General features: G+C 44.9%; 1 protein-coding gene and 1 long non-coding RNA gene across 2 annotated transcripts in view; both read right to left on the bottom strand.

Moving 5' to 3' along the window:
- Positions 1-14,614, bottom strand: part of LOC138961467 (uncharacterized) — a 394,970-nt gene extending 380,356 nt beyond the window's left edge. Inside the window, exons 1-2 of the long non-coding RNA XR_011454191.1 lie at positions 14,307-14,614; positions 5,192-5,357 (exon numbers count right to left, since the gene is read on the bottom strand). This is a non-coding gene — a long non-coding RNA (uncharacterized lncRNA). The remainder of the gene's footprint in view (positions 1-5,191; positions 5,358-14,306) is intronic.
- On the bottom strand, positions 5,390-12,092 carry LOC138960816 (uncharacterized). The gene is made up of 5 exons (XM_070332460.1): positions 11,930-12,092; positions 9,097-10,223; positions 8,648-8,823; positions 7,673-7,847; positions 5,390-6,647 (listed from the first exon to the last, which is right to left on the bottom strand). Exons 1-5 carry the CDS (start codon positions 12,090-12,092, stop codon positions 6,345-6,347), a joined length of 1,944 nt encoding a protein of 647 aa, XP_070188561.1. The 3' UTR covers positions 5,390-6,344.
- Positions 14,615-14,955: the final 341 nt, after the last annotated feature.

The following is a 14,955-nucleotide window of genomic DNA, read 5'->3' as shown; positions in this document are numbered from 1 at the left end:
GATTCCATCTTTGTGGTGCCTGCAAATGTTTTCTTCAGTCTAGTATCTGAGTCCCGCCTCGTATCGCTCATTAGTTTCTATCGCCTAGTGGCTTAGTCCTGCCTTGTATTCCTCAGTAACTGTTTGTATCGCCTATTAGCTGAGTCCAGATTTGTGCCGCTCATTATCTGTATAATCTAGTAGCTGAGTCCCGCCTTGTCTTACCCAGTAGTTGAGCCCCGCCTTGTATTGCTCAGTAACTGTTTGTATCGCCTAGTAGAAGAGTCCGGCCCGCCTTGTCTGGTCAAGCAGGGACCTATATTAGAGGGATAGGAAACTCCCCCGCCTCACGCAAAATGCGTGCCTACCGCGATGCGCAAGACGCGTCAGCTGACTAGTGCTAGAGGTCACAGACTCTGTGCATGGGAAATCGGTGCCGTCCAGTTTATTTCTGTTTACTGCGTTTTCACTTGGAATTCGACATCTCTTGTTCAAGGTGAGTGTTTATATTTATCAGGAGTCCAAGTTTTTGTTTTCTTTTTGTCATTCAACTAATATAGGTCTATGTGGCAACAGATTCCATTAGCATCATTTTTAAATCTGGGCGAACGCTTATGCTGTCTGCGCTCAAATGTGAGTGCAGAAAATTTTAAAGGACTAGGTGCCATAAAGCAATATTTCTGGAAACAAGCTTTTATCACCTGGCTAAACAATAAACACAAGATCAAAGAAATAAGCAGTAATGAACAGCAGATAAGTGTACGCAATCAAACCTTATGGAATAATACAATTAAGTAGATGTGCAACGCCAAGGCACTGCATACCCCAGCGAAAGACAAACCTCTCTCTCTCTCTCTCTCTCTCTCTCTCTCTCTCAAACACACACACACACACGAACACACACACACACACACACACACACACACACACCCAAGTTACACTCGTACACACGTACACACATACACACTCACTCACACGCACTCACTCACTCTCTCACACACACTTCACTGTACACACAAAACACACCACCATACGCACATATAGACAGACGGACATACACACCTTTACAAACAAACACACATACACACACACATACACTTACGCACACGCACAAACACAAACCAACCCACCCACTCTCTCTCTCTCTCTCTCTCTCTCTTTCTCTCTCTCTTTATCTCTTATACAAACAGACACACACCCACACAAACACACACACACACACACACACTCACACACATGTACATACGCACGCATGTACGCACGCACACACCCACAGACACAGACACACACACACATTGACTCACACACACAATACACACACTCATACGCACATACACGGTTGGCCCAGTGGTAAGGCGTCCGCCCCGTGATCGGGAGGTCGTGGGTTAGAACCCAGGCCGGGTCATACCTAAGACTTTAAAATTGGCAATCTAGTGGGTGCTCCGCCTGGCGGCTGGCATTATGGGGTTAGTGCATGCTAGGACTGGTTGGTCCGGTGTCAGAATAATGTGACTGGGTGAGACATGAAGCCTGTGCTGCGACTTCTGCCTTTTGTGTGGCGCACGTTATATCTCAAAGCAGCACCGCCCTGATAATTATGGAAACAAACAAACAAATACGCACATAGACAGACGGACACACACACCTTTACAAACAAACATATACACACTCATACACACACAAACATACACACAAACTCATGCACACACACATTCACACACACACACACACACACACACTCCGGTTGGTCCGGTGTCAGAATAATGTGACTGGGTGAGACATGAAGCCTGTGCTGCGACTTCTGTCTTGTGTGTGGCGCACGTTATATGTCAAAGCAGCACCGCCCTGATATGGCCCTTCGTGGTCGGCTGGGCGTTAAGCAAACAAACAAACAAACACCCACACACACACACACACACACACACACACACTGTACATACGCACGCACACACACACACACACACACACACACACACACACACACATTGACTGACACAAACCTCATACACACATAACACACACTTATACGCACATAGACCGGCACGGTTGGCCTAGTGGTAAGGCGTCCGCCCCGTGATCGGGAGGTCGTGGGTTCGAACCCCGGCCGGGTCATACCTAAGACTTTAAAATTGGCAATCTAGTGGCTGCTCCGCCTGGCGTCTGGCATTATGGGGTTAGTGCTAGGACTGGTTTGTCCGGTGTCAGAATAATGTGACTGGGTGAGACATGAAGCCTGTGCTGCGACTTCTGTCTTGTGTGTGGCGCACGTTATATGTCAAAGCAGCACCGCCCTGATATGGCCCTTCGTGGTCGGCTGGGCGTTGAGCAAACAAACAAACAAATACGCACATAGACAGTCGGACACACACACCTTTACAAACAAACACATATACACACTCATACACACACAAACATACACACAAACTCATGCACACACACATTCACACATACACACCCACACACACACACTCTCTCTCTCAAACACACACACACACACACACACACCCACCTAAAGTGTGGATGGTTACCTAAGAGGCGGCACTGGGTGCAGTGCCTTTCTAGTGCACTTGCACTACAACAGCACTGGGTGCAGTACTCGCTCCGGCATCGAAGAATTTTGCTCTAAAAAATGCACAAAATTTGACCTATTTCGTCGCCTATAGAGGACGGAAAGAATGTCATTTTGAACATTGTTATGACATTCTTTCCGTCAAAAAAGTCAATTTAACGGTGTTAAATGAAGCGACCATCCACAGAGGACGGAAAGAATGTCATTTTGAACATTGTTATGAGATTCTTTCCGTCAAAAAAGTCAATTTAACGGTGTTAAATAAAGCGACCATCCACACAATTAGGTTGCCATCCAGAGTTTAGGTTGCCATCCACGTGTGGATGGTTGCCTTATGGTGATTTAGGCAACCAAACCTGTGGAAAAATGGGTACACACCAAGTCACACACACACACACACACACTCACTCACACGCACTCACTCACTCTCTAACAAAAAATTTCATACACACAAAACACACACCCATACGCACATATGGACAGACGGACATGCACACCTTTACAAACAAACACACATACACGCACACACATACACTTATGCCCACACACACACTTACACACACACGAGTACAGACTCATGCACACGTGCGCACGCACACACACACACACACACACACAAATACACACACACCACTCACATACGAGTACAGACTCATGCACGCGTGCGCACACACGCACGCACACACACACACACACACACACACACACACACGCACGCACGCACACACTGTCACGAAGTGGTTTGCATGTGAATTTATTATGCGTGTTCTGCCCTTTTGCACTGTCTCTACCCTTTCACACCAAACACTTCAAAAACAGAACTTGGGAGGATGCAGGCTCATTATTTCCTCAACCAAAACAACATACTTCTTCACTTTAAATACATCAATACGAACAACTTTTCAACACACAGTTCGCACAATCTTCCGGCTTTCACTCAAGGCATGTAAATACATATTCTAACAATACTTTCTCAAATATAGATTAACGCACACAAGAAGGTACCAACAGACACTCACGAGTTCGTATCACGGCTCACTGCATGTCGCCAGTTCACTTACTTGTCTCGCTGAATCCTCGTAGAATAATGAATTCAGATGCCAACACACAGAGATGCTAACACACCCCTTTCGCTGAAGATGCCGACACACCTTTCACTGAAGATGCCAACACGCACCTTTCACTGAAGATGCCAACACACATCTCATGGACGATGCCCACACACACCTTCCAGGTTTCTCCCCGAGAAACCCTTCCGCCCGTAGCGGAAACAACCGTCGTCGGCTACGACCGGTCTCGATGAAGACTCCACTCGTCTAGTCATCTGCGCAGAGGTGGTCCCTTGCTTCCACCGTCGTCTAGCGCTTCTCTCGTGTAAGGTCCCTCCCTTATACGCCATGGAAATCCCTCATGGAAACTCCTAAAGAATTTAACCAAGTCTTAATACAACATTCTCTAAAACCATCTCTTCTTCCAAACGTTCATGTACCACTCATACATTCTCGTTCATTCCACGTTCACATTCCGTACAGATTCAATATCCAAACTAACACTTAATCAATGAATAACACTCCCCATACAAAGCATGACCGTCTTAAACATAACATAAATGCGTAGCAATTATGTTCAAGAAATTCCCCATGAAAAAACCGTGAAACAATTACATCAAGAATTCTCTCAACGCTTCACACTAAGATTGGGTGCACTTTATACACACTAACCTTTACGCTCCAGCTATGTATTCCAACGTCAATAATATACAACATAGTAAATCATTTACCTTAAGAGACCCGTCTCTTGAAAGAGTACTTGTTCCCAGAACAAGTTTGACACACGCTGAACAACCTTCCCGGTTGGAAATCTCACACGCTGTGACGTTATTTACCTCAGACCCGCTACATGTCTCAAACACAACTCACATCAAGCTAAGCCAGTTTTGCGTGCAACACCCGAAACACGTGAATAACGCCAGTCCGGTCAGCTACCCTCGCCTGTACAACATTTAGGGAGGTTAAAAACACGACGTGGTTTCACCTCACAAATATGCTACTCACATCTTTGTGACATCCCCCTTCCCGGGGAAAAAAGAAAATTCTTGAGTTTTCTTTTGATCAAAGCAACCTTCTTTTTCCACACATCCCATAAACCTGTGGTATGCTCTGATCTACGAATGACCTGGACAACATGTCTGTCAACGTATTCCTGTCTCATGCTATTGGATGAAGCTCGAATCCTAATTCTTGCCGTTAAAGACACCACCGCATCACATGTTTTGAAAATGTCTACCATCTTCCCACACACCTGTTCCATATCATCCAAAGGCTGGTCTACTTGTTTGTCAAACTCCTCAAGTAGCTGTGGTTTTTCTGCAAAGTGAACGTACATACTCACCCTGGTCGTACAGCCGTTGTCCGTTGCCCGTCTTCATCTGTCTGTACAAATCATTACCTTTGGATTTTTCTCGAACGCTATGAAGTGAAGAAACACCAAATGTTGCAAAATGTTGTATGACCCCAAGAGCTCAAAAAGGATACTTGAGAACCTTGACCTTACCTTAAGGTCAAGGTCACAGGGAGAATGAATGTGGTCGAAAAACTGCAAAATTTCACATTGTGCCAGTTTTCTGGAAAACAAATTAAAAACATCCCGCAGTGGGGCACTGCGGTTATGAAATTAAAGGTCCCTCCTGTTTTTGGAACCGCAGGAGTTTTCTAGTTTGCTGTTAGGTAGATTTTTGGTTCCTCTTTCCTGTCATGCTCTCTTTTTCTTCATGAATTCTTTTCTTTTTTCTGCCTTCTTGCTCATTCACCTGTATTTTTTCCAAAAATCTCTTCTCGCCGCTTGTCTCGCGATTCATGTATAGTTTAATCTGTTAGTGTTCTGATGTAAGTCCAGCAGTAGATAGGTTAAGCCTATTTTAACATACTGGAAACTGGTAATCTTCCAGTAGGTATTAATTTAGTTTTACTAAAGCCTGCTGGGACACAAGTAATGGGTTAGTGCATTTGTAAACAGGAATCGCTTGACAAGTGGCCCCCTTCATCCCCCCCTTCCTCGACCTGATATGGCTCTGCGTAGTCGGCTGGACGTTAAGCAACAAATAAACAAAAGTAAGTTTGCTAATTTTGAACAAAATCCGTCAAATAGTTTCCCAGATACAAGCCATTAAGTCGAGATACACATATACACAGACACACACACACACACACACACACATTAAAGTACAGACACACACACACACATTAAAGTTGACTGGACCTCCTTAGCTCTCACGGATATATGATGAAGTTCCACGTTATTGTTTTGACATTTGTCTGTCACATCAAACACTGACACCGCGACCATGCCGACACCAACACAGGAAATTAGGTAAAAACCACCCTACATAATGGCAAGTTGACCCACCATAATGACAAAAGCACCCAATATTATGACATGTTGACCCAACATAATGACAAAACCACCCAACATAATGACATAAGCACCCAACATCATGACAAAATCACCCAACACAATGACAAAACCACCCAACATAATGACAAAACCACCCAACAGTATGACATGACCACCCAACATAATGACAAGTTGACACAACATAATGACATAAGCACCCAACATCATGACAAAACCACCCAACATCATGACAAAACCACCCAACATCATGACCAGTTGACCACCCAACATCATGACAAAACCACCCAACATCATGACAGAACCACCCAAAGTCATGACAAGTTGACCCAACATAATGTTTTGTATCAACATAAGGCAGTTGAGGCGTTCCATATTCTGATGCTCAAATGGTGGATAGAACAGTACTGGCTGGCAATTGTCTGCTTAAAAAATGCTGTTGAACTGGCAGAGGAAAGATGTTTGACAGATGGGGTTGTTGCAGATGAAGTAGAAGCAGACAGGTCCATAGAAGCAGACAGGTTCGTTGCAGCGGATGAGCCATATCCTGACTTTGGCGGGACCAAATGTGAAGTTGATGCTGTTGATGTATAGAGTCCTGCAGCTTGCAGTTGAAAGTTGTCTGGACTGCTTCGTGGGTTGACTGCAGGCTCCGTTTGTGACGGCTGCTGTCCTTGACCCTTTGTGTCTGAAAAAATCACAATGAATTCAGACTGATTAAGCACCATGGATGCAGGTCTTCAATTTTGATGTTTTTTAAATATCTTTTCGACAAATGCGATGAAACCACTCTTGGCAAACATCACACTCAATCGTGAATTCACCCCGCAGATCAGGTTGACGGCAGACACAGTATACTTACTCCTCGTGAGTGTAGACAACACCGCCAGTTCGGCGATGACCTGAAAAAAGAGGAAAACTTATCTGGTCAACAGAGAGGCACTTCAGGAAGTGTTTCCACAGCTTTGGCTGGTTCCAGGCACAGCTTCCCGGATCCACGCCTGCACACAGAGAAAATGCATTAGAAATGGTGAGTCCTCATGCTTGACCAGACATCTGACACTTGACATCCTCCCATTCAACTGTGATCATCTTTGCATCAGTATGCAACAACCAAGCTAGCTGCTCCATGGTGACTTGCTTGGCTCAAATGTTGGAAGTCTCGGTAAACTGAGTCGTAGAACTTTACCTGCCCAGGCAAAGCACAGTGCATATTGCTGACAGTAATCCAGTGATTATCACTGAAGTGAAGAATCTGCACAAATTTGCCAGTGGGTGTTCCAACATAAAAATTCTGTCCTGGTGAAAACACACAGCATCTCTGCAAGCCATTAACACTTGAAAATTTCTCCTGCAACAAAGCAGAATAATGATCAATTTTGGTATCTGTCAAACAGTGTTCCTTTTGCAGGCGTGCCTTCATGCTGACAATCTCTCTGGGTTATTTGCAGGCCGTTTTGGTCTGCAAGGGCTCAGCTGTTCGATGACAACGTCATCATGCTCTGCAAGTGAGAAAATCTCATTGTTAGTATGCGCAGATGACACAGGTTCTGCGACAGACATCTCATCGTTAGTATCCACATGCCACTGCTCGGTCATCACTGGCTCTGCAACAAAAGAAGTTTCATCGTTGGTCCTCGTTGGTCCTCTTTTGGCTTTGTTCAAACAGAGTTTGTTTTTTCGTCCATTGACATTTGAGGGATGTCGACTTACCGAAGCTGTACCTGCAGGTTCATCAGAAGGCACAGGTATCTCCAATGGTTGGCTGTGGATGGAGTCCCTTCCCCTGACGGGCTTCAACTGGCAGTACGCCACTCGCACTTTCAAGGGGTCCGTGCCCCCCTCCTTCATTAGCTGCACTGTCTGCCGCGAGTCGATATCCAGAATTCTGAAACAAGATCATGATTCAGAAAATAGAGACAAACACTTATAACGGGCACACCAGTCCAGAAAGTTAAAAGAGTTCCCTTTAAACGCAAGTCTTGCTATTTTGAGCTGACAGGCAACACAGGATAATCCATATCTGTGGAGAGCATGCAGAAAAGGATTAGGCCACCAGGCCTTACTGACAATTTTTTCTTGAAAGACCTGGCCATTCCTGCTTCTCAGCATATCATATACCCCCCGCGGGTTAGGGGGAAGAATTTACCCGATGCTCCCCAGCATGTTGTAAGAGGCGACTAACGGATTCTGTTTCTCCTTTTACCCTTGTTTAAGTGTTTCTTGTATAGAATAAAGTCAATGTTTGTAAAGATTTTAGTCAAGCAGTATGTAAGAAATGTTAAGTCCTTTGTACTGGAAACTTGCATTCTCCCAGTAAGGTAAGGCCAAAAAAAAAATAGGTCTGTTTACGGTAACCCGACCGACCCTAGTTTTTTCGCGCGACCCTAGACTTTTTTTTGGCATTTGGGAAAAAAAACCCCCGACCTACCGACCCTATTTTTTTGGCCTATGTTACCGTAAACAGACCTTTTTTTTTTTGCCTAATATATTGTACTACGTTGCAAGCCCCTGGAGCAATTTTTTGATTAGTGCTTTTGTGAACAAGAAACAACAAGTGGCTCTATCCCATCTCCCCCCCCCCTTTCCCCGTCGCGATATAACCTTCGTGGTTGAAAACGACGTTAAACACCAAATAAAGAAAGAAAGAAAGAAAGCATATCATATATTTGAGAAACAATCGCTCACCTGCAAGGTCCCATCCACAAGGGATTCATGGCACCCCCCTTTCGGCCTGCGTCTCGCATATTGCTCTTCAGCACCAGTTGACCCACTTCAAGATCAAAAGACTTGATGCCCTTGGCAGCCCTCCTTTTAAAGAGCTCTTGCTGTTTTTGGTGCGCACGGGCCTGGTTTTCCTTCACCTTTTGTTCAATAAAAAGACAAATTAAAACTTCATTATACAAGAACAGCAAATGCTCACACATTAATAGCCTATGTTACCCCCGCCCCTCCCTGAACCACCTTACCCCATAGAAGAAGCCATCAGAGGGACATATGACCGGACACATGAATCTTAATTCTGACCAATTACTCAGGTGACAAAAAGTATGCCAGAGCTGTACCAGGACCACTGCTGCGTTGAACTGTATGTTTTGGGACATGTTTGTAATAGAAAATACTACATGGAAACACACCTTTTGATAGCACATATCTGTGTGAATCTCCATAATGCCAACCCTGGCACGAATGCTTGGTTCGACCATCTGCGTTGGCTCAGACGTGGCAGCAGTTGGTCGAGAACTGAGCGTTGTCGCGGGCGTGGCAGCAGTTGGTCGAGAACTGAGCGTTGTCGCGGGCGTGGCAGCAGTTGGTCGAGAACTGAGCGTTGTCGCGGGCGTGGCAGCAGTTGGTCGAGAACTGAGCGTTGTCGCGGGCGTGGCAGCAGTTGGTCGAGAACTGAGCGTTGTCACGGTCGTGGCAGCAGTTGGTCGAGAACTGAACGTTGTCGCAGGCGTGGCAGCAGTTGGTCGAGAACTGAACGTTGTCGCAGGCGTGGCAGCAGTTGGTCGAGAACTGAACGTTGTCGCAGGCGTGGCAGCAGTTGGTCGAGAACTGAACGTTGTCGCAGGCGTGGCAGCAGTTGGTACAGAACTGAGCGTTGGCACAGGCGTGGCAGCAGTTGGTCGAGAACTGAGCGTTGTCGCGGGCGTAGCAGCAGTTGGTCGAGAACTGAGCGTTGGCGCGGGCGTGGCAGCAGTTGGTACAGAACTGAGCGTTGGCACAGGCGTGGCAGCAGTTGGTACAGAACTGAGCGTTGGCGCAGGCGTGGCAGCAGTTGGTACAGAACTGAGCGTTGGCGCAGGCGTGGCAGCAGTTGGTACAGAACTGAGCGTTGGCACAGACGTGGCAGCAGTTGGTACAGAACTGAGCGTTGGCACAGGCGTGGCAGCAGTTGGTACAGAACTGAGCGTTGGCGCAGGCGTGGCAGCAGTTGGTACGGAACTGAGCGTTGGCGCAGGCGTGGCAGCAGTTGGTACAGAACTGAGCGTTGGCGCAGGCGTGGCAGCAGTTGGTACGGAACTGAGCGTTGGCGCAGGCGTGGCACGGAACTGAGCGTTGGCGCAGGCGTGGCAGCAGTTGGTACGGAACTGAGCGTTGGCGCAGGCGTGGCAGCAGTTGGTACAGAACTGAGCGTTGGCGCAGGCGTGGCAGCAGTTGGTACGGAACTGAGCGTTGGCGCAGGCGTGGCAGCAGTTGGTACAGAACTGAGCGTTGGCAGAGATAATATTTTGCGGAAGAATGCCGAACAAGTGTTGTGTAACTGCAACAAAGCAAAGGGATTTGCACTTCCTGAACATGAGGACCCACACAAAACATTTGTCCCTGAACTTGAAAAAAATAGTCGTGATTTTGCTTCAGCTGGAACCCACCATCTTAACCCACACACAAGTATGGCACAGGTAGTAATGAAATGTTTTGAACGCATCCTTCTGCCTCGTCTTCTCAACTGCACACAACCTTTCATGGACCCTTCTCAGTTTGCCTACAAGAAAAACAGAGGCACAGATGACGCCACACTCACACTTCTGCAACAAGCATATAGTCACTTAGAAAAACCTGGTTCCTTCGTCCGTATTCTATTTATAGACTTTTCATCTGCTTTCAACACAATACAACCTCACCTGCTTGTTCAAAAACTGCTTTCTTACAACGTCACTCCCAGACTCGTCCTTTGGATCACACAGTTTCTAGTGAACAGAACCCAGTCCGTCCGTTTCCATAGCGCACTTTCATCCATAGTTAGTACTTCTACTGGAGCCCCTCAGGGCACAGTATTGTCTCCAGTTCTGTTCACATTATACACTAACGATTGTCAAGGCACTGTTACGACCCCTCTTGTGGCATCGGTCTCGAATAGCAGCTAGCATCTGCTGAAGAGACATTAAACCCCAAAAACCAACCCCTCTTGTGAAATATTCTGACGATTCTGCCCTTGAAGACCTGTCTGACTCTGATTCTGTTTATTTTTCTAAAGTTCAAAATTTCAGCTCCTGGTGTAAAGATAACTATTTAGCCCTAAATGTGACAAAAACAAAAGAGCTAGTTATTGACTTTCGCAAAAACCCAGCTACAGTTTCAGATTTTTACATAGATGGTGTGAAAGTTGAGCGAGTGACTGAATACAAATATCTCGGTACAGTCATTGACAACAAACTAAATTTCTCCTCAAACACTAAAGCTATCCACAAGAAGTGTCAGTCAAGAATCTACTGCTTACAAAAGCTCAGAAGTCTGAACATCAACAGCCGCATCCTCCAAACATTCTATACTTCATTCATTGAATCCATTCTCACTTTCTCTTTCATCTGCTGGTATGGAGGTCTGTGTGTGAAGAGTAAGAATGTGCTTGGGCGGGTGGTGAACACATGTGGTAAGATTGTGGGGGTGAGACAGGAAGGACTGACTGTGCTGTATGAACGACGTGTGGTGCGAAAGGCCCGCTGCATCATCCAGGATAGTAGTCATGTGCTCGCTCACCACTTTGAGGTCCTGCCCTCAGGACGTCGCCTCCGCACTCCCAGATTCCGCACGCTCAGAACTAAGAACAGTTTTATTATTTGGTCATGCGGCTTTCACCTGCACCCAAGAGGTGGTGTGTCGTTCATGTCACAACTCGGGCCACAAGGTTGGCGACCCCCTCTGTCCCCTTCCCCGGGACCCCCCGCCGGCTCATACCGGCCCTTCTTCCTTCAACCCTCCCTCGTCTGCCCCCCCTCCCCCCCCTCCTCAGGCTCCTCCCCCTCCCCCTCCACCTCCCCCCCCATTCTGCTGCTGTGCTGGGGACCCAGAACGCCGGTACGTCTGTGCCCACCTGGCCTCTGTTCAGTAACACCATGCCCCCACCTGTTACTCCCTCTACACCCCCCTCCACACCGGCCAGACGCGCAAGGAACTCACTTAAACAATCATTTCTTTCGCAAGTCAGATCACGCTCATGTCCCCCAAACAAGCGTCAGCACCCCTCACCAGAGACAGACATGGAATCGTCCAAGTCCGCCCGCGTTGAGACAGGAGGGGAATCCCCTCCTCTGAGTGGGGCGACACGGATCGCACATGAGACCGAGAACGAGACGACCGACACGGACAACCAAGCAGTGAGGAGACCGAGACCTGATTTTGTCTCATCCATGGTTACTTGCGGTTAACGGACTGGCCTGCCCCACGGACTTACGAGTACTCACACCGATTTTACCATATATGTAACTTTTGATTGATTAATATGAATTAATATGGATACTATCAAAATATGTTCTGTTAACATACACGGATTGAGAAATGCGATAAAAAGAAAAACGTTTTTCAATAACAAAAAGAAAGAAAAAACAGATATAATATGCGTACAAGAGTCTTATATTACTGACGACGTTAAGGAACTATGGGAAAAAGAATGGGGAGGGAAGATGTTTTATTCCACTGTCTCCAACCACAGTATGGGTCAGCTAGTTTTAGTGAATAAGAACTTTCAACATGATGTAAAATGTGTGTTTAAAACAGACCGAATGTTAGGTGTAGAAATTCAGATAGATGATAAGAAACTGTATGTAATCAATGTGTATTCCCCAACAATAGTGAATGAGAAAGAACCTTTTCTTAAAAAATTAAGTACCCACATTGAAACGATTGAAACAGATGACATTGTATGTGGAGATTTCAATTGTGTTCTGTCAAATTCACTTGATGTAATTTGTGGTGATGATCATGCACAGAAAGCTATAGACAATTTTAAACGTTTTTTGAGTGACTGTCAGCTGGATGATATGTGGAGACTCTTTAACCCAGATTGCAAAGAATTTACGTGGAGTCGCAAGAACCCTTTTATAGCAAGAAGACTTGATTACATTTTAGCCTCTAGTGGAGTGGTCGACCACGCCAGCGATTGTATTATACAGTCAGTGGCTCATTCAGATCACCGACAGGTCATCTTGACCTACAAAGTAACGCACGTGTTGCGTGGTCCATCATACTGGAAGTTTAATGATAGCCTACTGCACGATAAAGCATTAGTTGACAACATCAATATATTTCTTAAAAAATATGAAGAAGAATCAAGTAATGAAGATGCACAAATAAGATGGGATATATGTAAAATAAAAATAAGAGAGATGTGTATATCGTATTCTAGAGAAAAGAAAACTCTCAGTATAAACAAACACACCCTTTTACAACAGCAGTTAAATGAAACGGACAGACTTCTGGCTCTGGACCCCAGTAACGCCAGACTGGTGACTAAGCGAGAGCACATCAAGCAGGAGCTAGAACTATTTACAATACAAGAAGCTAAAGGGGCACAAATTAGATCTAGGATAAAATTCATTGAGGAGGGTGAGAAAAACACGCGTTATTTCCTTAACTTGGAGAAAGCTCACGCAAAAAATAAGATACTAGATAGAATAGAAATAACAGAGAATGAATTTATTACAAGTCAGTCTGAAATATTAAAGGAACAAACCCGCTTCTTTACTAACAGATACACTAAAAACACCAATTTTAATAACTTTCTTGGGGACGAATTTTTAAAAAACACTGACATCCCAAAATTATCAGAGGAGCAAAAGGGCAGTATTGATCAAGAAATTACAGAAAAAGAACTCCTTATTGCACTTAAGGGAATGCAAAGTAATTCTGCTCCAGGATTGGATGGAATAACAACCAATTTCATAAAGTTCTTTTGGAGTAATATAAACAAAATGTTATTATCCTCTTTTTGGTCAGCCTTTGAAAAAGGGGAACTATCTGTATCCCAGAAGCGAGCTGCAATCACACTGATACATAAAGGAAAGGGGTTGAAACGAGAGCACCTAAATAACTGGCGTCCTATATCTGTAACGAACACCGACTATAAACTATTAGCGAAATGCCTTGCAAACAGATTAAATCAAGTCGTCAATTACTTAATAAGTGAAGATCAAGTTGGGTTTTTAAAAAAAAGAAATTCCAGCACTGTTATTAGAATGATTGATGACGTCATTGAATATATGAATAACAGTAATCAACCAGGTATTTTAATGGCGCTAGACTACAGAGCTGCTTTTGACACGATATCTAAAGAATATATGCTCTGGGCGTTCCAAAAGTTCGGATTTGGTGAACATTTTATTAGGTGGGTCGATACTTTAACAAAAAAATACAGAGAGTAGTATTAATTACATGGGATGGATATCGAGTCCATTCCCATGTGATTCCCGCAGTGGGGCACTGCGGTTATGAAATTAAAGGCCCCTCCTGTTTTTGGAACCACAGGAGCTTTCTAGTTTGCTGTTAGGTATATTTTTGGTTCCTCTTTCCTGTCATGCTCTTTTTCTTCATGAATTCTTTTCTTTTTTCTGCCTTCTTGCTCATTCACCTGTATTTTTTCCAAAAATCTCTTCTCTTGCCGCTTGTCTCGCGATTCATGTATAGTTTAATCTGTTAGTGTTCTGATGTAAGTCCAGCAGTAGATAGGTTAAGCCTATTTTAACATACTGGAAACTGGTAATCTTCCAGTAGGTATTAATTTAGTTTTACTAAAGCCTGCTGGGACACAAGTAATGGGTTAGTGCATTTGTAAACAGGAATCGCTTGACAAGTGGCCCCCTTCATCCCCCCCTTCCTCGTCCTGATATGGCTCTGCGTAGTCGGCTGGACGTTAAGCAACAAATAAACAAACAAACAAAAAATTCCCATGTGATGCTGGAATAAGACAAGGATGTCCATTTTCACCATTAGCCTTTGTTCTGGCCCTCGAAGTGTTAGCAATCAAAATCCGTGCAGATCAAGATGTTAAAGGGATTAAACTGCCAAGGAATTCTGATAGACATGGTGAAATTCTTAAACTACTTATGTATGCTGACGACATTAGTTTCTTCCTACAAGATGAGAAAGACCTAAGAAACGTATTACATCTAATAACTCAGTTTTCAAAATTTTCAGGGTTAGCAATGAATGATCAAAAGACAGAAGCAATGTGGCTTGGTATAAATAAATTTTCTGCTGACCGACCATGTAATATTATT

The sequence above is a fragment of the Littorina saxatilis genome, linkage group LG3 (assembly GCF_037325665.1).
Source record: "Littorina saxatilis isolate snail1 linkage group LG3, US_GU_Lsax_2.0, whole genome shotgun sequence".
Classification (NCBI taxonomy): domain Eukaryota; kingdom Metazoa; phylum Mollusca; class Gastropoda; order Littorinimorpha; family Littorinidae; genus Littorina; species Littorina saxatilis.
The sequence above is the reverse complement of the archived record's forward strand: the minus strand, read 5'-3'. Positions and strand labels throughout refer to the sequence as shown.